Genomic DNA, 27,916 nt, shown 5'->3' on the forward strand with positions numbered 1-27,916 from the left:
GGTCACACTTTAGTTTGGACATCAGTTCTCACTATTAACCATGACCTTTGCTGCTGCTTAATAGTTAGTGAGGTTGTGTTTAGGTTAGGGGTCGGATTAAGTAACTAAAATATGGTCAGGCAGAAATCATAAATCCGTGTTTTCTAAGTGCAAATAAACAGCCTAGTAATATGCATGCTAATAAACAACTAGTTAATTGGTCCCTAAACTAAAGTGTTCTTGAACTCAAACCTTCGAAAAGTTCGTTTGGGCTGGTTAAACATCACACAGTGTTTTTCAAACTCGAAGCTCAAATGGTCTGTTCTGAATTTGTATAGGTTGAGGAGATTTTAGGGGAGGAGCCTGAGGTGAAAGAGAGGCTGTTTGATTTGCTGAAGCAGTATGCAAACGAGAGGGATGTTGAAGGTCTGGCGTCTACACTTCCAGAAATACTGCTCACCGAGGAACATCAGCAACTGATTGACAGCATCAGGTATCAGTCAGCTTTCATAAGCCCAATTATATGACCCGCCTCCCTATTATTTATTTATTTATTTATATATGAAGCAGCTTTATGAACATGAACTTGCCATTTCATTGCATGTGCCCATCTTTAATGAGCTGGCATCCTTCTTTAAAAACTCTTTCTGCTTTAAAAGATTAGGGCGACTATATCGTCTTTTTAGTTTACAGCTTAAAATACAGAAAAATACCTTTTAGATTTTAATATTTTTAGATTATTTCTTTATTTTACGTAACTATTGTTATTAGATTTAATAGTATTCTATTTTGTGAAAATGTACACTATAAGAAGTCTCCCTCTGGTGTAATAACTCGCTGATGAGGGTCTTTGTCAGGAGAATTTGATGCGTCTCAAAGCTGAAATGTTTTCAGTTACACTGACAGAGCAGTTTTAACAGCAGTCGCCTCTTGCTAGCAGTGAGGAATTATACATCTGAGGTTTACTGGATAACATATTGTTTCATCAAGTGCATGCTATTTTTTGAAGTTATATGCTTGGAAACTATGAAAATGGGACCACTTTTAGATCACCCTTACTTCTATGAGGAGTGAGTTATGAAGGAGAACAGCATGCTCCAGATACCTAGATTCACACTTTTCATCAGCTTGTTCTTATTAACCCTTGAAAGCCTGTCCTTGTATTATCGGGAACCATGAATGCCTTCTTTAGCAAGTAAGAAAAGTTTTTTGTACATGCACAAAGCTTTGATTTTTCTCTCATTGCCATTGTTCAGAGACAAGTTGCTTTTTATGGGATGGATGTCTTCAGAATGTGAAGTATAAGCAGTGGACTGTAGATGGTGTCAGTTTTGAATATTGATCAGATTTGACTTTGAATGAAAAAGTAGTTCAGACTGGAAGCCTGTTTCTGCCACTGGATAAAAAAAAAAAAAAAAGGGTAATTGCGACTTATCACACAATTCAAAATTGTGAGATATAAATTTTATAATTAAGTTTTTTTTGTGTGTTTTTTGTTGTTGTTTGTAACACAACTCTGATTTTGCATCTTGCAATTGTGACTTTTTTCTGTTCTGTGATTTTATTTCAATTTTAAAAAATTTTTCTCCATGGAAAAAAAATATATTTTTAAAAAAAGGTAAAGAATTTTTATTTCACAATTCAGACTTTTCTCGCAATTCAGATTTGCACATTTATATCTCACATTCTGTATTAGAAGAAAAAATTCAGAAATGTGAAATACAAATTTAGAATTGTGAATATGAACTCACAATTCTAAAAAAAAAAAAAGTCAATCTCAACTTCCCAAGTTATCAACTCAGAATTCTGACTTGCCTCACAATTGACCCTTTGCTGGGCGTTTGATTGACAGGTGATCCGACCAATCATCAGACAGGAGAGTAGATTAACATTGGTGGACCTGACCCTGGACCTGAATCATTCCATGTCTGAAACAAGATACTTCTGATGTCCATTCATGTTTATTTTGTGCTTTAACTTGTAATAAAGAAGAAATGGTCGGTTCACGTGACGCTTGAACTGATGCAAAGTGATCTGTCACGACTCATTTAAAAGCAAAAATGTGGTTGTCTGAATTTCTAAAAAAAGAAAAGAAAAAAAAAGACAAATTTTAAAAGCTGAGTATTTGCTCCATAATGTATTTTTCGCTGCATGAGAACATGATGTGTGGTGTGAGAGAGTCATGGCTTGTTGTCGGACGTAGCAACGGTAACTAAAGGAGGTGGTCTATCAGGGGTCAATTGTGAAACATAAGAATTGTGAGAGGAAAAAAACTGAATAAAAAGTAGCAATTGCCATTATAATTTCCTAAACCATATCAGAATCAGACAAATGTAGATTGAATGCATGTAAGCATCTCAGTGAGAGCATGACCTTTCTAGTTCATCTTCATCGACATCACTTGCATTTGGCATATACCACTGCATTCTCACAGTCCTTCAGTCACCTTTGTCTCTGACCAGCTTGTATGCTGCGCTCCGTCCCTGCTAAAATTTTGCCCAGTTCTCCCCATGGAACCTCCCTATTTTTAAGCAGCCTACTTCTTATAATAAACCTCTCTTAGGTCTGTGACGCACCAGAAGTTTGCACACAATCCACATAACAACTTTCTTGCTTTAAAGTTGCGTGTTTCCAGCGGAGGTACAAAGCGGCCAAGAAGGATTTTGAGGGAAATGTTTCAGGCTTCAGGTTTTGCATGAAACAACAGCTTTTTATCTGGTTGCTGTTTTCTGTTTTGTCTTTGCGTCTCGGATACTTGAGGATCTTCTGACTCGTGCACATTATGTGGATCGAGTGTGGATTGAGGAATTCATGCTGACCTGGCTTAGATTTCCAGTGGGACGGTGTCTATTTTCTCACTCGCTCTCTGTTCCTGCTCCACTCTTTCGTTCTGTTCTCTCTCTTCACATCTCATTTGCAGTTGAAGGCATCTGGTCTACGGTTTTGGATGTAGACTCCTTTTTAGCCTTAAACTCCCCAAGGCAGCTCAGCACGGAGATGTGGCGATCTTGCCAAAGTTGACTCGATGATGACGTGACCTGAAGTTCGCTTCTTCATCCATGCAACGTCATCGCTCTTCAAGTTGGCACTGATAAGCGTCTCCTCATCTGGATACTGGAGATAATGGCTTTTCCGATTATCCGGTTCTATTCACTGGAAGGTTATTCCAGCTTTATGAAGACTCCTGCACTGAGATCAAGAACGTATATTTTCGTTTGAGACATAATTTAAAGGAGAGATGGGGCGTGACAGGGGTTTCTCCAAGCCTTTTCGGTAAGAAATTTCGAGGGAAATTGTACAACTATTTATAATTTATTCAGTTTGGTGCAATATTGGACTATAGCTATGGAGCAAATAGAAAAGACATTAAAGCTTTGAGACCTACTGTGAAAAAGGCCTTGTTGAGCTTGTGTTTTTTTTTAAATAATGAGTTCTCTCATTTTACGTCATGCAAGACTTAAGAGCATGTTAATCTGTTTGTAAATGCATGGCATGCTTTGTTAATGTGAGTGGAGGCATTCAAAGATGAACTAAAATAGATTTGGAGATCACTTGCTTGTGTTAATAGACATCTTTTATATCTGAGATTGTTCTTCATTCCCACTTTCATTCATTTTGAAAAGTGTGTCCTTGATCTGCGTTCCCTCCCCTCTCTGACTCGGGGGTTAATTTTAGATTTCCTGTGACCTCCTTCTAATTGAGGGCATCCTGAACTAAATGAAAGTTAACTTTGAGAGAAAAATGGATTTATGTTGAATTAGGAAACTTTCATTAATGAATCCAATTTTTGTAAAACTTGTACTTGAGTTACACTATAGATTTGATCATATTTGATTTCAAATCTTACAGATATTAGTTTTAAGTTAGTTTTTTGGGGGGTTGTGATGTCTCAGTACCACTGCTGGGCTCTGAGCTCTTCAGATGCAGGAAAACCAGCATAGGTTGTGTACACAATGGCTGAAGTGTTTGTATTTACAATTGCAATTACAACTGTGAAAACTGCAGGTTGTGATCTGAAGCTTCACCTCCGAATTATATCCTTGTGATTAAAAGCATTAAAGGGATAATTCAGTGGTTCAGGTAGGTTTATAGCTCTGAATTTGGTTTTAAAGGATAGTGCGAATGAAAAATGTAAAGAGGGCTTGGCTAGAAAGCGCTCTCTCTTTCATTTCAATCCTTCATCCTCTCAGGACATCTTTCAGAAGTCACCTGCTTGGCTTTTGAAGTTGATCAAACAGGATATTTTTACCCACCTCTCTTCACAGGACAGAAAACAAACGCTTCATTGCATCACATGAGCTCTTTCTTCTCTTTCATAGCAGGTCACAAACATCTCCGCAGTCTGGTGTGTAATTATAGCAGACTTTCTCGTAGCCGTCCCTCCTCCTCCTCTCCATTTGCCTGTGTGTGTCTCCACGCTTGAGAGTATGTTCACACACGCCTGAACAGTTTCTCCTCTGTGACTCCGTCTGCTGTGTGTGTGCCATGTTTGTTAGGATCTTCATCCCTAAGAAGCACAGGCAGCGCTTTGATGAGATGGTCTCCCAGAGTCTGATCAGTCGCTTGAGGGGCCGAAGCTTCAGCGAGCACAGGAACAATCGGCTACGACGCAGCCGGAGCGAAGACCACCCCGACCGGCTGCTGTCTGTGTCCACTCGAGCCAGCTCTGTGCCCCGGACCGCCAATGAAGAAGTGGTCATGCCTCCTGCGCGTGGCCTCCGCAAGACCACCTCACTCATCGCAGGCCATGCCAGCTCCTTCTCCACCCGCAGGTCAGAGGAAGGGTCACACTGGGAACGGTTGCACATTTTTCTGTTCTCTTTTTGCATTTGCATTTTGTTACTGATGTGGTGGAATTTTTAATTGCCGTTTGCGTCAATATTTTGCTCTTTGATGTTTTTTCCTAATTCATATTTTGAGTTTTTGAGCGTGTTCTTATGTAATTCTCAAGTTTTTATGTAGCCTATGCCAATAAATCACATATGCAACACATTAACTTTTAATTCATTTTGTTTAGATTCATTTTATTAATTTCATTATTGTATTTTATTTATGCTTCTATTGATTACACTTTATTTTAAGGTGTATTTACTACAGTGTTTCAGATTTATTTGACTTTATTTTTTATTTAATTCACATTTTTTTATTTATTTATGCTTTTATTGGTAACATTTTATTTTAAGGTGTCCTTTTTACAGTGTAATCACACATTCAAGTACTAAATAATATTAATTAACATGTACAACGTACTATTAGGGTTCAGGGTTAGCTGCATGTAATCATCCATAATTTATAACAATTATAATACATGTAACATGTAACAAGAACACTGTAAAGTTTTTTTGTTAATGCTTTTTTTTTTTACATTTTTTGTTAATTGTATATTTTAATTTGTTTTTGCTACTTAATAAAGATTCATATAAATATAATGCTGGGTAATGGATAGATAGATTTATTGATAAATTCATACACAAATTGTTTAACTGATAATATATTTTACTATATACATGTATGTAAATCTATATCTATATCATATAGATATTTTCCAATAATATCACATGAATATTAGTTTGATAAACAACTATTTGAATTAATCTGCATTATATAAAGATTCAAGATGCCATCTATAGGTTGTATTCATGTTTCACTATAGGACAGTACGGGTGTACAAAGGGAACCAGAGTTTCGGGTTTACTCTGCGTGGTCATGCTCCAGTGTGGATCGACTCTGTAATACCAGGTATCAAATATACCAAAAGTGTCTTATTTTGATGTTGAAACATTTAATATTTAATTAAGATTAAACACAACAACATTATTCTCTTAGTGTTTTCAGACATTGTCTTTTGTTGTCGTGAGGGGTAGGGCTTGTGTCCTGTTGTACATTTATTTTATTTAACATCCTGGAACAAAAGAAAAAAAAAGCTATTTTAGAAAGATGAAAAAAAAATATTTTGGACTTGAAACAAGTGAAGGGGAGTCATTTATCAGACATATTACTGAAGCAGATGACGTGAATGCTGAAATAATAAAAGTTCTGTCATTTCTGACTCATGTCAGCCATTAAAAAGTTAGGCGAAAAAAACTGGCAGTGTGCAAGAACAGCAGGAGACTAGAGAGAGAGAGAGAGAGAGAGAGAGAGAGAGAGAGAGAGACGATACACAACACAAGACTCTTCAGAAGCTGAGTAAGAGGGACACAGGTGGTAGAGCTCTGTTTTTATCTAGGACAAATCCTTTTAGATTCACACTTTCCCCACATCTAGCCCTCAAAATCCAAAAAGAGACATCCATTCTTGGGCAGGATGTGACAAACACCCAAGCTGCAGTGTCTTGACTTATAGATCTTACGTCAATTCAAAGGACATTTTATGAGCACAGCCTATTCTCAGTTGGAGCCCTTATGACGTACTGTCAGAAGTTATTTCTGCTTGGTTTGTTGCCACAGCCATATCACCCTGCAGCCCAAGACTGGTTTCCCACCATTTATTCATTCATTTATTCCTCTTTCAGGCAGCCCTGCTGAGAAGGCGGGTCTCAAACCTGGAGATCGCATCTTGTTTCTCAATGGGTTGGACATGAGGTGATGCTTGTGGTCGGCTTTTTATCCTAATGTGGAACCGAATTAAAGTCTAAAGCAGGCATTACTATTATTATGCATAAGATGGGTTCTTCATGTTCATAATCTAACACCGTATACGCTTCGTTTTTTTTTTTTTTACATTCTCTCAGGAACTGTTCACATGAGAAGGTTGTGTCCATGCTGCAGGGGAGTGGGGCAATGCCCAGCCTGGTGGTTGAAGACGGCTTGCCGGCCTTCACTGTGACCGAACCCGAACAGGTGGAGGTTTCTCCCCGCTCCCGTGCTCCTGTGCTTAGCTCCCTGCAGTGGATCGCAGAGATCTTGCCTCCCAGTATCCGCGTACAAGGTCGCACCTTCAGCCAGCAGCTTGAGCACCTTCTCACACTCCAGGAGAGATACACCATCTGCAAGGCCCTGGAAGCCTTCTTCCAGCACAGGTGAAGGGTATACCAATAATAATTTAGTAAAAGAAAGAAAGAGTATTATCAGATGGAATCCGAGATTGTTCCCATTGCTTTTTTGAGAACGTCCTTTAACTTTGTGTGAAACCTGATTTGATTCATTTTTCTTCCGTGCCTTTTAGAAATGTAGACACTTTGATTGTGGACATCTTCCCTGTGTTGGATACCCCAGCAAAACAGGTGATTTGGCAGTTCATTTACCAGCTGCTGACCTATGAGGAGCAGGAACACTGCCAGAACAAGATCTCCCATTTCCTTGGCTATAAAGTTACACGTGAGCCCTAATTTGTCTTGTTGTTCCTCTTCAATCTGTATAGAGTATAAGCGCATACATATGTATGCTTGCTTGTATTTATTTTTGTTAGTGCCATCAGCAGAACCTGAACCTCCAGCCCATGAGCCTCATAGACGCAGCAGCTCCATGAAGGTGACAGGAACCACCTACAGGAGCAGTGTGAGGGGACGCAGCTCAGATGATCTGGTCATCGGCACTCACCTGGGCATGGGTAATGGCTACTATGTTGTAGTACACATTATAACATAGGACAGCGTTTTGTAATTGTTTGATGTTTTTACTGTTATATAAAACTAGGGCTGTCTATAGTCAAGGAAGTGGTGATCTCATAATTTCTGACTAGCCTCACAAAGTGTTTAAAAAATGAACTTTGACAGACCTTATACATTTAGCACAATTCTCATTTTGACTCCAGCTGGCATGCGGGCATACTTTGGCATATACATATTTAGTTATCTATGTATGTAGTGAAATTGTGTCAACTTTCATATCCAGTATTATGCATCATGAAAACAGCATTGTAGATATTATTGTAGCATTGTAGGCATCATGTGCCATCATTAAAACTGCAGCTTTCTTAGCAAATTGAAATGAGTTGGTGGGCTATTTTCTTACTTCATGAGGTATTTCCACTGAGCCAGTGGAGGTTGCACCTATGCGACTGACTCCTGGAGAGAGACAATCAGGGGATGGAACATCCTTACCAGAGACGCCCAACAATCTGACTAATGTGAGCGCTCTTTGGTTTTTTTAAGGTATTACAAACACTGAACTGATTGAGCAAGGGTGCTGTCTTTATATTAATATCCCAGTCCCTGTGCTCTATCTAGCTGTCAGCTGTGTATGCTGAGCTGGAGAATGTCTATGCCGGGAAGAGATCCAAATCCCTGAAGACTCGACCTCCTCCAGCTCCTGAAACTCTGGTTAACGTAGATATGTTCCCGCATGCTTCCTCACAGTCCATCAGGGCACACTCTTCCTCTCCATCTGTTAGGGCCACTTCAGGTACAGTCAGTGTACTTATACGTTTTTATTGGCATTCTAGCTTTTGAATTTTAGAAAATCCTTGTCGTTTCTTTGTGTAATTAGTGGGAATTTCGTCTGATGCAGAGACATCTTTATCTTCTTAACCTTTGTTTTCCAACTTAATCTCTCAGGTAGCCGCAAATCTGCATCAGCCCAGCATGTGCCGCCACCTCCACCACCTCCACCACAACCTGACTCTTGGTCGCAGGAGCCTCCACTGAGTCCCCAGTGTCTCTGTTACCCCTCAGATCTTCCCTCTCAAACCAGTGCTGAATCCAACCCATACATCAGTTTAGACAGTCCACCTCTCTCTCCACCCTCTCCTCCGGACTACCCCCCTAGTCCACCCATTCGGAAGAAGCGATACACCTTTTCACGCCCCCCTCGTACCCCTGACACAGATTTGTTCATGGAGGTTCTGAGTGAACAGCTAGGACAGCAGTTATCTGTGGATGACTTCCTGTCACCAGAGAATGACTATGAAGAGGTTTGTATATTAGAATGGTTAATTGACTTGATATTTTGGCTTTTATTGTTTTGACAATGCTTCATTGGCTTGACAAGTACAGTGGCTAATCTTCAATGGATTATTGCAAAAACTTAATGATATCTGTATATTTTACTTCAAATCATCTCCAGGATGTTGTCCAGATGACATTCCAGAATGAGGAAGAGGAGGAAGAGGAAGAGGAGGAGGATGAGGAGGAGGAGGAAGAGGAGGAAGAGGAGGAGGAGGAAGAGGGTCCGTACATGCCTCCCGAGCTAAGCAGTCCAAGTGAAGTACATAGTAGCAGTGAGGATGCCAGCTCTCTTACCTACTCCTCCAGCTCCGAGCATATTCCTCCACCCCCTCAGACTCCTCCTCCCCCTCCCCCTGTCCAGTTTAATGATCCCCATCCACCTGCTAGATTCACTCCTGACCATGCACCCCGACAGCTGACTTTCCGTCGCCACCCGGGACCTCCTCCGCCACCTCCGCCAAGAGCCAATCCACCTCCAAAAAGACAATCCATTCGCAAGGTGCTGCCCACACATGATGAGCTGATGACCCAGCACCAAGTCTTTCAGGAGCACCACTCGCTTCCAGTTCAACCAACAACCAGCCACCCACAGCAATCTCAGCAGCAGATGCATCAGTCTCTGCCCCCTATGCCCTCTCCAGAAATAAACCAGTCACCCATCCCCAGTCATGCAATCTATGAGATGCACCATCAGGTTCATCCAGCTAACCAGGTACATCAACACCACCAGGTGCAACAGGAACAACAGATGCATCCAATTCATCAAAATAAACCAAGTCGCCAGTCTCAGTCTATCAAAGTGCACCAAAGCCATCGCTCACACCAGACTATTCAGACTCAACTCTCTAGCTCCATGGATAGGCTTGACAGGATTGAAAGAAAAGAACACTTTGATAGACGTATCTATGACATGCAGCCCCAACCCTTGCATCCAGATCAACAAGTACACCATGATTATCAGATGCATCAGAGTCATCAGGCTCACCTCTCAAGCTCCATGGATAGACTTGACCGATTGGAGCAGATCCAGCGTTTGGAACGATTGGAGCATATGGAACGAATCGAGAGACTGGAGAGAGTGGACAGACAAATGAACCTCGCACACATGCCTCAAGCAGTTTCTCATGCTATTCAACCGTCTCAACAAACTCAGCAACAGTACCACCACCAGATGCATCAAGCTCATCAAGCCTACCAACTAACCCAGTCTCCTCCACCAACCCGCCACATTCATCAGATTGAACACATACACCAGGTTCAGCCAATCCAGTCAGCTCCTCAGTACCATCAGATCCATCAGCCCCACCAACCTCAACAGACCCAACAGATTCTATCAACTTTTCAGCCTCATCCTTCACAACAGCAGCAACAGCAGATTCAGCAGCAGCAACAACTTCAGCAGCAGCAACAGCAAATGCAGCAGCAGCAACAGCTTCAGCAGCAGCAACAGCTTCAGCAGCAGCAACAGCAGATTAGGCAGCACCAGCTTCAGCAGCAGCAACAGCAGATTCAGCAGCTTCAGCAGCAGAAACAGCAGATTCAGCAGCAACAACAGCTTCAGCACCAACAGCAGATTCAGCAGCAGCAAGCTCAGCAGCAACAGCAGATTCAGCAGCAGCAACAACATCGCTCAACCCCACAGAATCCCCCCATTGCACAGGCCAGACAGAGCCCGCAACCCATGTACCACGATCATCGTCACCACCATCACAACCACCATGAGGCCCAGTCCCAAATACAACCACCAAGTACACCCCAACCTCAAACTCACCACCCCAATGAAGGTTCAACTGTGGAGCCACCTCCTCCTCCACCTTTACCCCCACCCTGCATGCCTCCTCCGCTCCCAAAAACCTCACCGCAAAAATCTGATTCCAGTCATATGAGTGTAAAGCGGTTACGATGGGAACAAGTGGAAAATTCTGAGGGAACCATTTGGGGACAGGTAAGAAAGGTTTTTGTGAATTGTTTATGTCTTAAATGGCTGGTATTGGCTATTTATAGCATTTGTTCTTGACCCAATGAATCTTGATTATGTATTGCATCAGTTTTAGCTAAAGGAGATCTAAATCTCGTGGTCACTTATATTTCAATTTCAAACAGATGACACCACATGAGCCAAACTGACAATGTTAAATTCTCTAGTAATAGTTGGAGGAGACCATGAAAAAAGTAGTATGCTATATGAAACATTTTGGTCTACTCTATGATATATTGGAATATATATTGGAACATTTCAGTATGTCCATCATTATTAGTTTGTCTCAGTCTATTAGAATGAACAATGTAAGGACAGATGTGGTTTCTCACTGCAGCTGGAAGAAGACTCTGATTATGACAAGCTGAGTGATATGGTGAAATACCTAGACTTGGAGCTTCATTTTGGGACACAAAAGAGCCCTGGTGAGTAAAATGTGAGAAAAGCAATATGTATAACTAATTTCCAAGGGAACAAAAATGCTGTTCACCAGCTAAGAGCTGCTTTTTATATCTTTCGAACAGAAAGATACAGTGTGGTCCATAGGTAGAATGTGTCAGTTGTTGCTTGTAGAGGGTACTGAACTCCATTTCTGTGTTTTCTAATACTTAAAAGCATTGTAAAGTCCATAATTTAAAGTGAGAAAATGAAGAACACCTGTAAATCTGCCCAGAACTGGTTGTCCTCCAAATTGGAGTATTCAGACAAGAAGCTCTGAAGGAGTCAACTGAGACAACAGCCTGCACATTTCATAAATTTAGCTCAAACTAAAGGGTTGCAAGAAGACAGTTGGGGGAAACTCTAACCTTGAGATAACATCTTTATAGCACATCTTGTGGAAGACAAACAAGATAAAGAGGAAGAGTTTATGGTCTTATAGGATGGAAATTAAACTTCTGGGTCCGGTGGAGTGCACCACAATGTCGTAACTTCCCAGACTTTTTGACTTGCCGTGTGTCTATTTATAATGGTTAAAGCATAATATTATTGGCCATAACAAAGATTTAATTGCAAATGTTGGCTGTACAAATTATTTTTGTTTATTTTGGATGAAGAATGGTGATAAAACTTGCCAGAAAGCACTACTCCAGTAGTCTCATATAGCCAGAACTTCAAACCGATGCCAGAAGGTCTGGACTCCATAGCGGATTTCATTGCCCAAGGAAGGCCCAAGAGGACTTAACAGACATGTACAGCAATGAATCAGTTAGTTTTGTGCAGCTTCACATTAAGGGGAGTAAAAATGTAGAGTCTATGTCCGTACAGTAACAGACCTGTGTTCAAATGATTCAAGAACTTCATGCAAGTTTATTGCAACGATGTTGCTGTGAACTTTACATAATTTAGAAAATCCAGCATTAAGTTGATTCTGATAAGTGATCATTGTCACAGTTATGATCTCAATGGCTTTGTTTTGTTGTGCTATGTTTCAAAGTGGACTTTTAAAGAACACAACCCAGAAGTCCTGGAGATTAAACCAATCAGATGATGATGTTTTGTGTGCTAACAGTCAATGGTCATAACGTCTAAGGCTGAACCTACTATTCCAGTATATGACATGTGTGCCTACTTTTTCCTGTCACTTCCTACCAAAATCACTTACAAGCTCATATGTATGAATTTTCTAGGAGGACCTGTAGGCAGCACTGGTCCTGACTATCCTTTAATTATTTGACACAATGTTTTGTTGTCACAAGTTCTTTTCATTCACGCTATGGTTCATGTCTCAGTTTCTCTTCCAGAACCCTCACCTCAGGTGGAGACTTTCAAGAAAAAAGATGTGGTGGAGATTCTCTCCCATAAGAAAGCCTACAATGCTTGTGAGTAACAAACAATGCTTCATATATTTTTCTAGTTAAATGTCCTTTTTGGAAATACATTGGATTACAAAAGTGTAATGGGCTGTAAATGGTAATTCATGTTCATGTAAGTGTTTAGTGGAGTTTACCTGTAAGATGATGTTTATGTCAAGTGTTAACTTATACATGTGTCCTTTTTTTTGTCTTGCTCTGCGACCGTGCTTTTTTGTTTTTAAATTAGTCTTGATAATAGCATGCTCCTTTAGCTAACTGTCCCAGCTGTTAGACTACAAGCTTCTTAGCTTTAGCCATTAGCCTATAAGCACATGGCCCTTGTACACTTTGTTATTAAGACTCTTCTACCATTTTTATAGCAATTTTGATTGCCCATCTGAAGCTGTCACCAAGTGAGCTACGCCAGGTGCTGATGACGATGTCGAGTGAACGTTTAGAGTCTTCACATATTAAACAATTGCTCCTATATGCACCAGACGATGATGAGGTTAGACAATACGAGCAGTACAGAGACGACCCGAGTAAACTCAGTGAGCCCGATCAGTTTGTCCTACAGGTACGTGACAAATAATGATAGAGTTTCATGAATAAATTATGATTATTTTGATTTAACAAGTTTTCTGGGGTTTGCATTTGACATTACGATTAAATGTAAAGTTGGATTAAAATATATTCATGTTATTTATTTTTAATTTAATTTAATTTTAATACAATTCTTACAATATTTGTGCTATTGTATATATATATATATTGTATATATAGTATGTATTTTGTGTATATTGTATATATTCAGATGCTATTTGTGCCAGAGTATAAGACCCGTTTGAAAAGCCTGCATTTTAAGACTACATTGCAAGAGAAAACAGAAGAGATGAGGGGGGCCTACGACTGTGTTTTCAAGGCTTCATTGGAGCTCAAGAACAGCAAAAAACTGGCCAAGATTCTGGAGGTATAATTCCTTCATTTCCACCTGGTCATTTAGTTTCTGCCTAGGCTCACATAATCATACAGTCTTGAAAACAATAAGATAAACAGATAAAAGAGTGTTGATGTGGCAGGTTTTCATACTGTGCCTGTGAACACTTTGGATAAATATGGTCTTCTTTTTATGGCATGTATATTAATTTCCTTATTTTTTTCCAGTTTGTGCTGGCTATGGGGAATTATCTGAATAACGGCCAACCCAAGACCAATAAAACAACTGGATTTAAGATCAATTTTCTCACTGAAGTAAGCCTTGTCGCTGTGTATGCATCTTTTGCAGATGAGTTCATGTCGTTCATCAATAAACGTGTAAAGTTGATTTTCTATAACATTATATAAATGTAATTCTACATTTCTCTGGTTGAAGCTTAGTACCACCAAAACAGTGGATGGAAAGTCAACATTTCTGCATATCCTGGTGAAATCATTGTGCCAGCACTTTCCAGAGGTTCTGGACTTTGGGAGAGAGCTTGAGACAGTGCCACAAGCCGCCAAAGGTTAAGATCTACTTGAGTGCATAGACTCATATGCAATCCAAATTATTATAATTTTTTATTTTTTAAAATTCCAGTGTTGTCTCATAGTCCAAGGCTATAGACTCACTCAAAGGGTGCTTTCACATCTCTAGTTCGATTCATTTGGTCCCAACCAAGGCCAAACAATTATACATTGTAGCATTCTTCAGCTTTTTTGGTTCCTTTTCACACCACACTGATTGCGTTGGTCCGTACCAGTTGAAACGAACCAAAATGCAGTCACATGACAACATCTACATCAATCATTCGCCATGACGTATTTCCTAAACTGCTTTTCGATTGGTCAGAATTTACGTGCGGGGAAATTTCAACATAAGAGGGAAAGCCAGCAAACAACACAGAGACAACACAACTATGGAAAGACGACTGCGCGGGCTGGTTTTGTCCCTGGCCATAATCTACACTGCACTGCAAACGGCGAGTAGGAATCGCTCGCAACTTCAAGCGGAGGCGTGCATTAATTCTTCTTAACTCTGACATGCTCATGGTCATCTGACCAAGTTTCTATGAGGCTCTGCACCTCCTCACTGCTCCAAGTTTGTCCACATGCTGCCATGCTAAAGTGCAAACTGTCAACAAACACTTCCTCATACTACGGACTACGGCAGCTGGTTTAGTCCAAAAATGATCAGTACTTTTTGGAGTTGGGTCTGTTCGAGGTCGGATCACGTTCTCACCACAAACCAACCACTCCAGAGTTTGTTTGAAAGCGTACCACGACCACCTCTTCAAGCAGGTCTCGGTACGCTTGTTTGGTCCGCTTTTGGTGTGCACCCGAGTAAGATTGCTGCTTTCACACCTACCCAAACGAACCGCACCAAAGGGGGAAACGAACTCTGGTACGATTCAACCAAACTAAATGAGGCAGGTGTGAAAGCACCCAACCACTAATTTACACAATCCATGGTGCTCCTCATCAAGTTTTGTCCAAAATGTGGAGCAGCATTCCCATTGAATGTAGTTTTTTTGTTTCCATAAAAGGTTCTGCAGAGGTCAGATCTCTCTTATATTTCTCATTGCTATGTTCTCCACAGTGAATCAGAGAAACATCACTTCTGACTTCAACGACTTACATGCCACAATCCAGGACATTCGTTTAGCCTGCCAGAAGATGCCAGCCACGGCTGAGGACCGATTTGCCATTGTTATGAGTGTATCCTTTCACCAAAACATTAAAATTGACTGTAAATTGTCTTCTACAAGGTTTCACTGTGCCATATTTGAGACTGTAAGACTTTTCCAAGCAGATCCAGGTCAGATTCCCACCCATAAGGACAAGTTTATATGACAATTTCAACCACTGAATATACTTGATAGCTGCCAAATTCATAACAAACCACCTTAACTACTTGCATGAAGGGGTTTCTGGAAAACAGCCACCCTGCAGTGCAGTCTCTGGAGTCTCTGCAGCAGAGGGCAATGGAAGAGTTCTGCAAAGTTGCATCATTCTTTGGCGAGGATGGAAAGACCGCCACCACAGAGAGTTTCTTCGGTATCTTTGCCGAGTTCATGGCTAAATTTGAGGTAGGTTTTGTATTAGACGTCTTAATGGATATTTTCATGAAAATCTAGTAAATGAGGTGAATGCTGGTAGATAAATGTGGCATAAAATAGGTCACTCTTCCTTCCCAGCTCTCTTGAGGGCTTTTTTATGTACATTCTGATCGCTTACAACACAACTAGTTAACAGACATTTAGAATGTCTATAACAAAGAACAACACTGAATGCACTGCTAAATCAAAAGAAATGAAAGTTGCAATATGCACAATAAAGAAAAGCATGAATCTCGTGTTGAATAGATGTACCATTGATATTCATTGAATTTTGGCTGATATATATATATATATATATATATATATATATATATATATATATATATATATATATATATATATATATATATATATATATATTTTTTTTTTTTTTTTTATTATTATTATTTTTTTTTTTCATTTAACAATGACAATTATTAGACTTTGATGTGTACACTCTTGAAATTAAAGGTTCTTTATTTGCATCAGTGTTTCCATGAAGAACATTTAAAGCTACATTACGTAAGTTTGGAGTTTTACTCAAATGATAAAACATTACAAGCTCACCGCTGTGAATCGGGCTAAGGTAAGGAGATGGTTTTGAACACTGATTGGTTATGTTCTTGCTCAGTAATTTATTTTGGATACTTTATAACCCCCCAAAATAAAAGAAATATATACATATAATGCAGCTTTAACATCCATAGAACCTCTTCAATGCACAAAAGGTGCTTTATAGTGGAAGAAGTTTAATTAAATTATTAAAATGTTTTTCACATTAAAAGATCATTTAAAGTTCATTTTAAAGGAAAATTTCACCCAAAATGGAAACGCACTCACCTTCATGCCATCCAATATGTAGATGATTTTGTTTCTTCATCAGAACAGATTTGGAGAAATGTAGCATTGGTGAGCAAGAAATGGGCAAGATCCTCTGGAGTGAATGGGTGCCGTCAAAATGAGAGTCCAAACAGCTGATAAAATCATCACAGTAGTCCACACGACTCCAGTCCATCAATCAATGTCTTGTGAAGCGAAAAGATGCATGTTTGTAAGAAACAAATCCATCATTAAACTATCCCTTCTGACCAAAAATACTAATTCAATTCTGAAGATCATTGTTGAGCAAGTGATGTAATGCTAAATATTTCCAAGATTGTATCAAAATTTCATCTTGAATAGCCAAAAAAGCTTTCACTGAAAGTTTCTTTAGCCAACCCAAAATGTTTTTTTTTTTTTTAGTTGCATTACAATAACTTTTAGAACCTTTAGTTTTAAGAGTGGCCATGAGGTTTCAATGCAGTTGAAAGGTGTTATATATGTTTGTCAATGTGTTTGCTGTGTGCTGCTCTATTTAGAGGACTTTGAGTGACATCCAGTCTACAGAAAACCCTCCACGCAGCCCCAGGAGCCCTCGCATGACCTCTCCTGAAGCCTGGTGAAGAAACCACCCAACATGAGGCTAACATACTCATACAAACAAATGCTTAGAGACTTACAGTACATAAATGTTCACTAACTGTCCACTGTCCAGTCTAAATTTAGTAATAGGCTTATAGTAAGTCAATGACATGTGTACAATAGCAACTAATGCACAAGTGAACTCCCAGGCACAGATCGGACGGAAGAGCTTCTGTAGTAGAGCAAAAGGTACAGGGAAAGATGGCCTGGGATGGACTCTGTGATTGTTCCTGGCATTCAAAAACCAGGAATGGAGTCCATTGTTGGGGCATAATTGCCACAAGACTTTTCGCTGTGGATTTTGTAAATCATAATAAGTGCAGTTAGATAAGATGTTTAATTTAGAGTGTAATTAGGACTGTGGATGTCAGATCTCGACTGACTTGATATTTTAATGAAGCCGTTGTTTAGGAGAAGTGCTTCAACAATGTGTCTTAATTCTGCTTTAATGTATTCAAACATCCTGGGTTGGAGCTGTTTGTTGGTCATTGCACTGTAAACCAATATTTTGATGATTTAATGTCTTAAATGATAAAAAGTAATTTCTCATACACAGAATATATAAGTGCAAAGTGCATAGATCAAGATATATTATTGTACAATACGAGATACGGTTCTTATATTATTGCTTTACTAGCTATGGAAAACAACGATGAGCTAGATTATGATTTCACTAAATGCTTTTGGTATTTTTAAATATTAACTTTTAATTAACATTTAACTTTTGTGCTGCTTTTAATTCTTTATTTCCATAATAATAATAATCATATGATTCCTGTATCATTCTGTCCTTCGAGTTATAATGAATGTTTAAATAATTATATGGAACTTTCCGTATGATTTGTATTAAACTATCTGAATGTAAAAATACATAAACAAATAAATAAATGCACATATGATTGAGCCTTTATCACAATATTGACTGGTTTTCCAGGTGTAAAAATCTTTATATAGCAATATTTATCATTGATATTTATCATGTTTATTATTAACTCATCTTTGCCTCTTTTTTGTTTTAATCACCACTGAATGTAAGGTACTTGTAATATGAATAAAAAAGAAAATGTATGCATCTATGATCACAGCACATTTCCTAGCTGTCTTTTATTATTGTTATTTATAGTTTACAAGTCATTATTTGAATGTCAGTAAAGTTCGTAACATGTTTGTATTTTACTTGTTGTTTTTAATGGTTTATTTTAGGACATGTTTCACAATGTTAAAAGCTAATTTCAAACTCTCATCATGGATGGGATGAGGGCCCAAAGAAAAAAAAATAATACATTTGAAGGACCTGGACTGAAAGTGCCATATAAGATTAATATCTGTTGTTAATACAGTACATGCAAAAAAAAAAAAAAAACACCAACTAGTGAAGTTATGAAGACTTCTAGGGCAGTATACAGGACTTTTATTATTGTTCATTAATTTGAGAAATCAGATGAAAGTTATTTCAGAATCTGTTTTCCTTTCTTTTGTAATGAATCATGTATAATCCACGCTGCTGCTTCTACTGAGTAACTCTGTATAAGAGATGTTGCAACATTCTGTTGTCATTACTGTTTTGGTAATAAAATGCTCTTACATTTTAACCAGCGTGAAGAGTTACATGAAACCGTGTGGAGTTTGATCCCTTTGATCAGAGAGGGATCATCAGAGAAACTTCTGCGCTCATTCACTGGAGACCCTTCTGTCCTATTTAAATGCACTGTATATTAAGTTAAAGCTCTCTTCCTGTTTCTGACCCGTTATTTAGGTGAGTCTTTAACTTTAGTTCCTCTGTTTCTCTTATACTGCTTTTATACTGCTACAACTTTAGTAAGTAAAACTGACTAAATCAGTAAAGTATGTAGATGTGTTGTTACCTGGGTATGATTTACTATGGGTGACTAGCATTATAACTTACTAATGCTGAGATTTTCAGGTTCAGGCTGAAGGTGTTGACCTTTAACTTTTTACAATGATCATTTTTTAGCCCTTGTTCTTTTTTAAAACTAGTTTTAAAAGTTTCTAAATTGCACTTTAGAAACGCAAACATTAAATTCTGTATAATGAACAACTTGAGTAGTGAAAAGTAGTGGAAACCCTTTACTAGGTAACTAATAGTGTGTGTTTTCAGATATTTTGAGACCGAAGATAATGCAATTGCTTTAATGCTAAAATCAAACTTTGAAAGGCTTTTGTTAGCATGTTTGCATATCTTTCTCTCTTCTGTCAAGAGTAAAAATGATTAAATCCAAAGTATCTGCGAGGAGACATGGCTTATGTATGGTTTCTTTATCAAATGTGGACTTGAAATCAGAAAATGCGAGGGTAATGCCATTTCTGTTTGAGGTTTTCCTGAACTTACTAAGGGGTTAATTTAAGTTTTACACTCCATAGGCAAACATTTGCCATTCCTCTGTAACTTATACCCAGTCTCTCTGTGATTCTTGGAGAAGTATTAACATGCACACAGTTACTTCTTCATATCATTACACCGAGTGAGTTTGTCAAAGTGTGCTGATGACAGCGATTATCTGTTATCTGTTGTTATAAAGTGACACGTACCTGAGAAACTCCTCATGGCTGCAACCGAGCATCCCAATGTTTCCCCTTCCCCCACCGCAGAGGACACCTCGCGCCCGACCACCCTGGCCAACACAGATATAGTGGTGCTTGTCATCTACTTCCTCTTGGTTCTGGCAGTGGGCTTATGGGTAAGTTAACTGAAGCTGTATCTAGATCTTTATTCTCTATAATAAGTGTCTGTTGTCTGTGTAATATTACACGTGTTGTAGCTGAATTTAACTCCAGTAAATGAGCTACTTATCACATTTATGGCTTCACATCTTGTTTATGGAATATTTATAACCTTTGCTCACTCAACAGTCCATGTGGAAGACCAAGAGGAGCACGGTGGATGGATACTTCCTTGCTGGCAAAAATATGACTTGGTGGCCGGTAAGTGATTAAATCTCAATCAAACCATGAAGCTTATTTTTAAGACCATTTACATTTGACATTATTTTCATTTCTTTAATACAAAAAATGTATGCATTATACAGTGTTACTTCTCAAAAAATTGTATGCATAAAATAAAAGCCTATTTTTAGGAGCATTAACATTTTCTGTTATTATTTTCATGACATTTAAGCACAATTTCCCACCGGTTCTTGTTGATAGTTTGAATCAGATTTGACTTCTATATTTTCAGATTTCATTTTAATTTTGGTTAGTTTTAGTCATTTTGTTGTTGTTGTGTTTTCTCTTCTCTTTTCTGTTTTTGTTTTTTATTTAAAAAAATTTATTTACTGTATCTGTTTTAGTTTATTTAGGTTATTTTAAGTTATTTTAGTACTTCATGTTTTTTATATATTCTTTTATTTCAGTTAAAGTTTAAGTTAATTTTATTTCAAGCAAAATGGTTTATGGTTTCAGTTTTAGTTAATTATTTTATTTATAGATTATGGTTATGAAAAATGCCTTAAAATGTTTAATGAAAATAATTAAGACCTAACAAATTGGCCTGTTATGCGAAATGTATATTTTTTTCCCTTTTGATTTCGGGGTGCAGTGTGATCAGGGGAGATTCATGTTTTAAAAGGTCTTTTTAGTTAAATGATGAAAAATGCAATATTTAAATTGAATCTAAACCTTAGGTCGGGTGTAATTTCGGCCTCGTCTGTGGTGTCTGTGCAGGTGGGCGCCTCTCTGTTTGCCAGTAATGTGGGCAGTGGTCACTTCATCGGTCTCGCCGGCTCTGGGGCGGCCGCGGGTATCGCAGCCACTGCTTATGAATGGAACGTAAGCACACCACATCTACAATTGAAGAGATAGAGAGTGCATTAATATACCACTTCATAGAGTACATTATGTAAAAAAGCTAAGACTTCTGGGAATGAGTGACGTCTACACACAGAGTTCTGGCATGAAACTCTGAGCCAGGTTTATCTCAGTCTGACGTAATGACATCATTATCACATGGCACAGCTGATTGGTTCTCTCCTGTATCAGTAGCCAATGAGCTCGCTGCTCAACATTCAGATATATGACTTGAGATGGCCATAGCAGTCACAGCTTGCGTCAGAAAGCCTCCTCCTTCCCCAGCTCCACCTGTATAGATCTGCTATGAGGTGTTATCCCTCCGAGAGTTGTCTTGACAGAAATGTGCTTCTGCTGTAACAGAGGTAATGTCTCAGAGATTCATCATGTCTTGTGTTGGTGTGCAGGGCATGCTGATGGTGCTGCTCTTGGGCTGGCTGTTTTTACCCATCTATATTGCATCAAGGGTGAGACAGCAACAGAATTCAGTAATGCATACACTTGTGGTATATTTAACCGGTCTCAAGCAATAAAAGTGATTTATTAAAAAAAATTGTATGTACTGCTATTCAAAAGTTTGCAGTTTGTATCATTTTTAAGCATTTAAAAAAAAGTATTATATGCTCACAATGGCTGCATTTATTCGATAAAAAAAATACAGTAAAAAAGGTATTATTGTGAAATATAATTACATTATTTTAACATGTTATTTGTGTGATGGTAAAGCTAAATTTTCAGCATTGTTAAAACAGTTGGTAACTGTAGTATTTATTTAGAATAACTTACATTAATAAATCATTAACAAATTGTATATAATGCTTAACAAATCATTAGTTAATGCTTACATGTCATTAAACTTTCAATTTATACGGTCATGCACTTCTTAAAAATCTACAAATGATTTTAACAGAAATCATACAATTATTAAATGCTGATTTGTTGCACTTTTGAATACAAAAAAAAAGTAATTTAACTTGAGTTCATGTATTTAATGACATATTTAATTAATATATTTAATTGAATCATATAAGTTTTATGACATTTCTAAGCATTTTAATTTATACAAAATAACTATCTGTTAAGCATTAGATAGTGTTTAATAAGTTTATTAGTAAACATTTCTAGCTATGTGAATTTACATTAACTAATGATCCTTTAAGAATTATATAATGTTTGTTAATGATTTATCAATGCAGGTTATTATAAAGTGTTTCCACATTGATTGTAAAAATGTTTCCTGTCACTTTTATACACTCACACACACACACACACACACACACACACACACACACACACACACTTTTTACAATTAATGTTCAAAAGTTGCATATATCCATTTGCAACTGTGTCCATCTGGTTGTTTTTACAGTTTGTGTGAATTAAGATGAATTTACACTATTTTGCAGGTCACAACAATGCCCGAGTATCTACAGAAAAGATTTGGTGGAAAAAGGATACAGTTATTTCTTTGTGTTTTATATCTCTTTATCTACATCTTCACAAAAATATCAGTAAGTATGGCAGATGTAAAAGTGTAATTAGCAGAGCGGATGTGCTGATCAGCCGTGAGCTGTGTGTGCAGGTGGACATGTATGCAGGAGCTGTGTTCATCCAGCAGGCTCTGCAGTGGGACATCTACCTCGCTGTGGTTCTGCTCCTTGGCATTACCGCTCTATACACCATCGCAGGTCAGATATTTGATCACTTTTTAGCGATAACTGTAATGATAACTATATAAGCGCCTACACTCCCTCTGTCTCTTCAAGTGTTTTGTGTGAGTGGGTTCAAAATTCCGTAAAAAACAACTAATTGCTTTACAACAGTGATATATTTGCAGCAGTAAATATTGAGCAGCGAAACCTTAAAAATCATAGACATATAAAATATTACTTATGTCTATGGTAAAAATATATAAAACTACTGCTTACTTGCATACTTAATTTTACTACTACTAATACAAATACAAACTACACATCAAATAGCCTAAATAGACCAATCAAACTACTGCTCTGAAGTCACATGTATTCTGATTGTCTATCAGTGTTTTTATGGTTCACCAGCTGGAATCCTTTTGAAGGTTATTCCAACAGTATCATTCCTCTGTGTTGTTATTGTTATAGTTGTGGTGTGGGCGTCCCCATTCTCACAGAATTTGAACGATTATTAAAACTTCATAGTTCTAGTTGAGGCCCATTCACACCAAGAAGGATAACTATATTAACATCTATATCACAGAGGATAAATAACACTCTGTTTATTATAAGTCTGCACGGTTATGTTGTCTGCTGCAAGCATTAAAAGTGCAAGCAATTAAAGTCAGGCAGCTTTTTGTGTGTGTGTGTGTGTGTGTGTGTGGGTGCTCTTGTTTTTGTGACATATCAGGACAACTCTGTATAATGACATGGGTATGACACAGGTATTATAAGGAGAGGGTGACTTATGAGGACATAACCCATGTACCCATTTTTCAAAACGCTTATAAATCATACAGAATGAGTTTTTTTGAGAAAGTAAAAATGCAGAAAGTTTCCTGTGAGGGTTAGGGTTGGTGTAGGGCGATAGAATATACAGTTTGTACAGTATAAAAACCATTACGCCTATGGGATGAACCCACTTTTCACAAAAACAAACGTGTTTGTGTGCGTGTGTTATAATAAATGTTATATTACTTAGTACTTACATGTATAATTAAACTGCAACAAGGACACCTTAAAATAAAGTGTAACTCAATTTTTTTTATTTTTTGTGATCGTTCATCTGATGGAAAAATGTTATAGTTGCAGTGTAGACAGCACTATTGTAATGAAATCAGAAATGAGGAAGTCTTCTAATCTGATGTGGTCACAGGTGGTCTGGCGGCAGTGATCTACACCGATGCGGTCCAGACTCTGGTCATGGTGATCGGAGCCCTGATCCTGATGGGCTTCAGTGAGTGCCAGCAATGATGCGGATTGAAGTCCTGAAGCCTGGAAAACAATAATAAAATACTCTTCTCAATGTCGCTGTGAAGGTTTTGTAGAGGTTGGGGGTTTTCAAGCTGTCCTGGACAAGTATCCTCAGGCTATTCCCTCCATCCGAGTGCCCAACACCACCTGCGGGATCCCACGGGAGGATGCCTTTCACATATTCCGTCACCCTGTGACCTCTGACCTGCCCTGGCCCGGGGTGATCCTGGGCATGTCCATACCCTCCATGTGGTACTGGTGTTCTGACCAGGTGAAGAACCAGCAGGGCTGACTGGTCTTACTTATTTTAAACACAGTTCTCATGATGGCTGATATACAGAAGTAGATCTATCTAATCTGATGTTCATCATCTGTCTCCAAACATAATATATTTTGTTATCGCTCCTGTGTGAAGGTCATAGTTCAACGTTCACTTGCTTCGAAGAACATTGTGCATGCTAAAGGAGGATCTTTGCTTGCCGCTTACCTCAAAGTCCTGCCCTTCTTCATGATGGTGATTCCAGGCATGATCAGCAGGATACTTTACCCTGGTGCGTCACTGAAGCAAACACTAAAGTTGAAGGCCTTTGAACATCTAAACACTGTTTGTTTTCTTAAAATGTATGTGAACGTGTGTGTGAATTGTAGATGAGGTGGGCTGTGGAGACCCGGATGTGTGTAAACAAGTTTGTGGGAATCCGGTGGGCTGCTCAGACATTGCTTACGCCAAACTGGTCATGGAGCTCCTTCCTGCAGGTATCAGTGAGATTCCAGGATTATTTCTTTATTTTCATTTATCCTTTATTTTACCAAGATATTCCTGGCCAAAATGGCAGCATAAAAAGTTTCAAAATAGAACAACTACAAACACATAAAACTAACAAAATTATGTCCTACATTAAGATGATTACAAATATGTGACTTTTTTTTTGATAAAAAAACAACAAGCATTTACTCATAGCAAGTACATTTTTTCTTAAATGTAAAGAGGGGAGTGTTTCCAGCATAATAACACTCTGCAACTCACTCCATAATGAGGGAGCAAAGAAAAAAAGAGAAGGCAGTTTTGCCAAGCTTCGAATATACTTCTTAAGCATAAGATTTAGTGTTGTGATTACATGTGTAAAAGGATAAAAGGTCATTTACCTAACAGTGCCTTAGCGATAAACAACAGCATGTGCACTTTCCTTCTTTGAAACAAAGAGGACCATCCCACCAATTCTTACAGTAAACAATGATGAGTTCGTGAAGAAGCACTTGTCACAACACGTAAGGCAAAATGTTGTACATAGTCCAAGATAAACTTGAATGCATATAAATCACGTACTATGAGCTAACACGGACAGGAAACAACTTTGTATAATTCTCTTTCTCGCTTCAAAAGGAAAGCATTTCTTTAAGCAGGAAAGAAAACCCAATTTAAGTCTAAGCTTTTTCAAAAGTTTTTCAATATGTACATAAAATTCCAATTTGTTGTCCAACCATATGCCCAAGAATGTATAACAACTTACTCTTTCAATAGATTCTCCTTGTAAAGTTGAAATAGATTAATCTGTTTCATTGTGACGATGAGTGAAAAGTATGTATTTTGTTTTCTTTGAGTTTAAAACCAATTTTAAGTTGGACAGTGACAGTTGCAGTGATTCTTGCAAGACCTCTATGGCTTGATTCACCGGATGTGCTACTGTGTAAATAATTGTGTCATCAGCATATAAATTAATTCTAGCTCAGGTTATCCCATGACCAACGTCATTAATATAAATAGAAAATAAAACTGGTGCTAAAATAGAACCCTGTGGAACACCTTTTCTCGTTTTTTAATACGATACACACTGAGTTTTTCCAGATAAAAAAATCATTGAACCAATTTATAGCAGTTTCACTAAAACCTATACAACTTAGCCTCTGTAATAAAAGTGGTTTGTAGGTTGTTTTTCTACAATTTTCAGTTTCTAGAACAGGTGGCTGTGATTAATCATTTTCTCCCTCTGTGTTTGTCAAGGTCTGAGGGGTTTAATGATGGCTGTGATGTTGGCTGCTCTCATGTCCTCTCTGACCTCCATATTCAACAGTTCCAGCACCATTTTCACCATGGACCTTTGGAGAAACATCCGCCGCACTGCTTCTGAGTGGGAGCTCATGATTGTGGGAAGGTTTGACAACAACAAGCTGATATATACACTAGATTCTAAAGAACAATTGATCAATTTATCTTTCCTGAATATTGCTATTTGCATTTAAAAGTACCCAGAAAGACTCCATCATTGGACCATTTGGTTGGAAAGGAAAATCAGGTTGACACCAAAATCCAGGGTTGGCTTGCCTTCATCCTCCATCATTAATTAAATGAAATAGCAATCTCTAATGATGTTTTAATCTAATGTTATTTGGACATTAATGTGTTTTTACATGTTGGTTTTTGATAAACCATACGCTAACTCATGATTAGCTGTCAGTGTTTAATGTCAGTATGATGTTTGAAAGACATTGAATTTTGGTTACTTAGTAGCATGAAAACCAACCAAATATCAACATCAGCATTATTCGTCAGTGTTAATTTGGTTGGATATGAAAATCACCAACATTGGTTTGACATCAACTTCCAACATTGGAAAGACGTTGAATTTTGGTTGCTTAATAGCCCAAACAAACAAAATATCAACATCAGCTGTATTTGTCAGTGTTCTCGATCAAATTGACATGATGTTAAACATTGTCAAGACATAAAATGGCTGTATGCATTTAAAAGTACACAGAAAGGCTCTAACAACAGGCTGACGTTAATTTGGTTGGTAATTAAAAATGGGTTAATGCCAAAACCCAACAATGGCTTGCATCAACCTCTAACATTGGACATGCACTGAATATTGGTTGTTTAAAACCCAGACTGAAAACCAATGAGAAATCAACATCTAATGATCTTATCATTTTCTGTTATGTAGATATTAACATTGTCATATTTAGGAGACATGTGTTTTTGATTACCATAGGTTACCTCATGATTAACTGTCAGTGTTTAACATCAACACGATGTTTGAAAGACATTGAATCTTGGTAATTTTATATCACAACTTAAAACCAATTAAATATCAACATCAACATTATTAATCAGTGTTATTTTGGCTGGAAATGAAAATCATTTTGATGCCAACACCCAACATTGGCTTGACATCAACTACCAACATTGGAAAATGTTGTATTTTGGTTGGAAAGGAAAATCGGATTGATGCCAAAACCAAATGTTGGCTTGCATAAACCTCCAGCATTGGACACACACTGAATTTAGGTTATTTAATACCATGTTTGAAAACCAATTAAATATCAACATCTAATGAAGTTTTGTGGACATTAACATTTTGATGTTAGCAGACATTGGTTTTTGATTACATTTTCATGGTTGACGATTAACTGTCAATGTTTAACATCAATAAGATGGCTTGAAAGACACTGAATTTTGATTATTTAATAGCACAAATTAAAAGCAATGAAATATCAACATCAGCAGAATTACTTAAAGGGACACTAAGTAGGAATTACTCCCATCTAGTGGTGAAATTGTATTTTGCATTCAAACTCATTTTGCTCTCCAGCGCCTCGCTTTTTCAAATGCGCGTTGCATCTACGGTAGGCGATATGTACAAAAAGGCTTTGACAGGATGTCTTCTAATAGCACTTCGTCGTGTTTTCCTTCAGGTGAACAGGTATGTTATTTCAAACAAACTGCAACATGACAACTAACAAACGAATGTTACAGTATGAATTACTGACTGTGGAAAACATGAAATATTGTAATTAGTAGTTATGTCTTCTTTATTCGTTATATTTTCTGAATAATGTGCATTGTTAGATATAAAAAAATATTGTAATATAGATTGTAACACTGACTTACCTGTCGAGAAGAAAACTGGCCACTTCAGCGTCTCTTTTGAAATCTTTATCCAGCATTAGCTCTTTCCACCTAGAAAAAGCTTCCCCGACATTAACTCTTGCTTTCTGTA

At 38.0% G+C, this 27,916-nt stretch overlaps 1 protein-coding gene across 4 annotated transcripts in view; it reads left to right on the plus strand.

Moving 5' to 3' along the window:
• Positions 1-27,916, plus strand: part of LOC127941367 (sodium/myo-inositol cotransporter 2-like) — a 32,311-nt gene that overhangs the window by 361 nt on the left and 4,034 nt on the right. Inside the window, exons 2-22 of one of the 4 annotated variants that reach the window (XM_052536370.1) lie at positions 318-472; positions 4,476-4,751; positions 5,633-5,718; positions 6,491-6,560; positions 6,710-6,997; positions 7,144-7,295; positions 7,387-7,527; positions 7,940-8,046; positions 8,147-8,321; positions 8,474-8,829; positions 8,982-10,808; positions 11,179-11,266; positions 12,572-12,661; positions 13,015-13,211; positions 13,449-13,604; positions 13,799-13,885; positions 14,007-14,136; positions 15,210-15,328; positions 15,535-15,699; positions 16,592-16,759; positions 17,067-18,761. In XM_052536370.1, coding sequence (XP_052392330.1) covers positions 318-472; positions 4,476-4,751; positions 5,633-5,718; positions 6,491-6,560; positions 6,710-6,997; positions 7,144-7,295; positions 7,387-7,527; positions 7,940-8,046; positions 8,147-8,321; positions 8,474-8,829; positions 8,982-10,808; positions 11,179-11,266; positions 12,572-12,661; positions 13,015-13,211; positions 13,449-13,604; positions 13,799-13,885; positions 14,007-14,136; positions 15,210-15,328; positions 15,535-15,699; positions 16,592-16,612 — 4,686 coding nt within the window. In that variant the 3' untranslated portion in view covers positions 16,613-16,759; positions 17,067-18,761. Of the gene's footprint in view, positions 1-317; positions 473-2,446; positions 3,253-4,464; positions 4,752-5,632; positions 5,719-6,490; positions 6,561-6,709; positions 6,998-7,143; positions 7,296-7,386; positions 7,528-7,939; positions 8,047-8,146; positions 8,322-8,473; positions 8,830-8,981; positions 10,809-11,178; positions 11,267-12,571; positions 12,662-13,014; positions 13,212-13,448; positions 13,605-13,798; positions 13,886-14,006; positions 14,137-15,209; positions 15,329-15,534; positions 15,700-16,591; positions 16,760-17,066; positions 18,926-19,709; positions 19,869-20,040; positions 20,113-20,850; positions 20,956-21,380; positions 21,441-22,379; positions 22,485-22,555; positions 22,662-23,820; positions 23,902-23,983; positions 24,190-24,333; positions 24,470-24,566; positions 24,675-25,920; positions 26,072-27,916 lie in introns of those variants that run through there. The other 3 variants (XM_052536376.1, XM_052536381.1, XM_052536387.1) reach the window with 3 other exon arrangements.

This window comes from Carassius gibelio, chromosome A3 (genome assembly GCF_023724105.1).
Source record: "Carassius gibelio isolate Cgi1373 ecotype wild population from Czech Republic chromosome A3, carGib1.2-hapl.c, whole genome shotgun sequence".
Lineage (NCBI taxonomy): Eukaryota > Metazoa > Chordata > Actinopteri > Cypriniformes > Cyprinidae > Carassius > Carassius gibelio.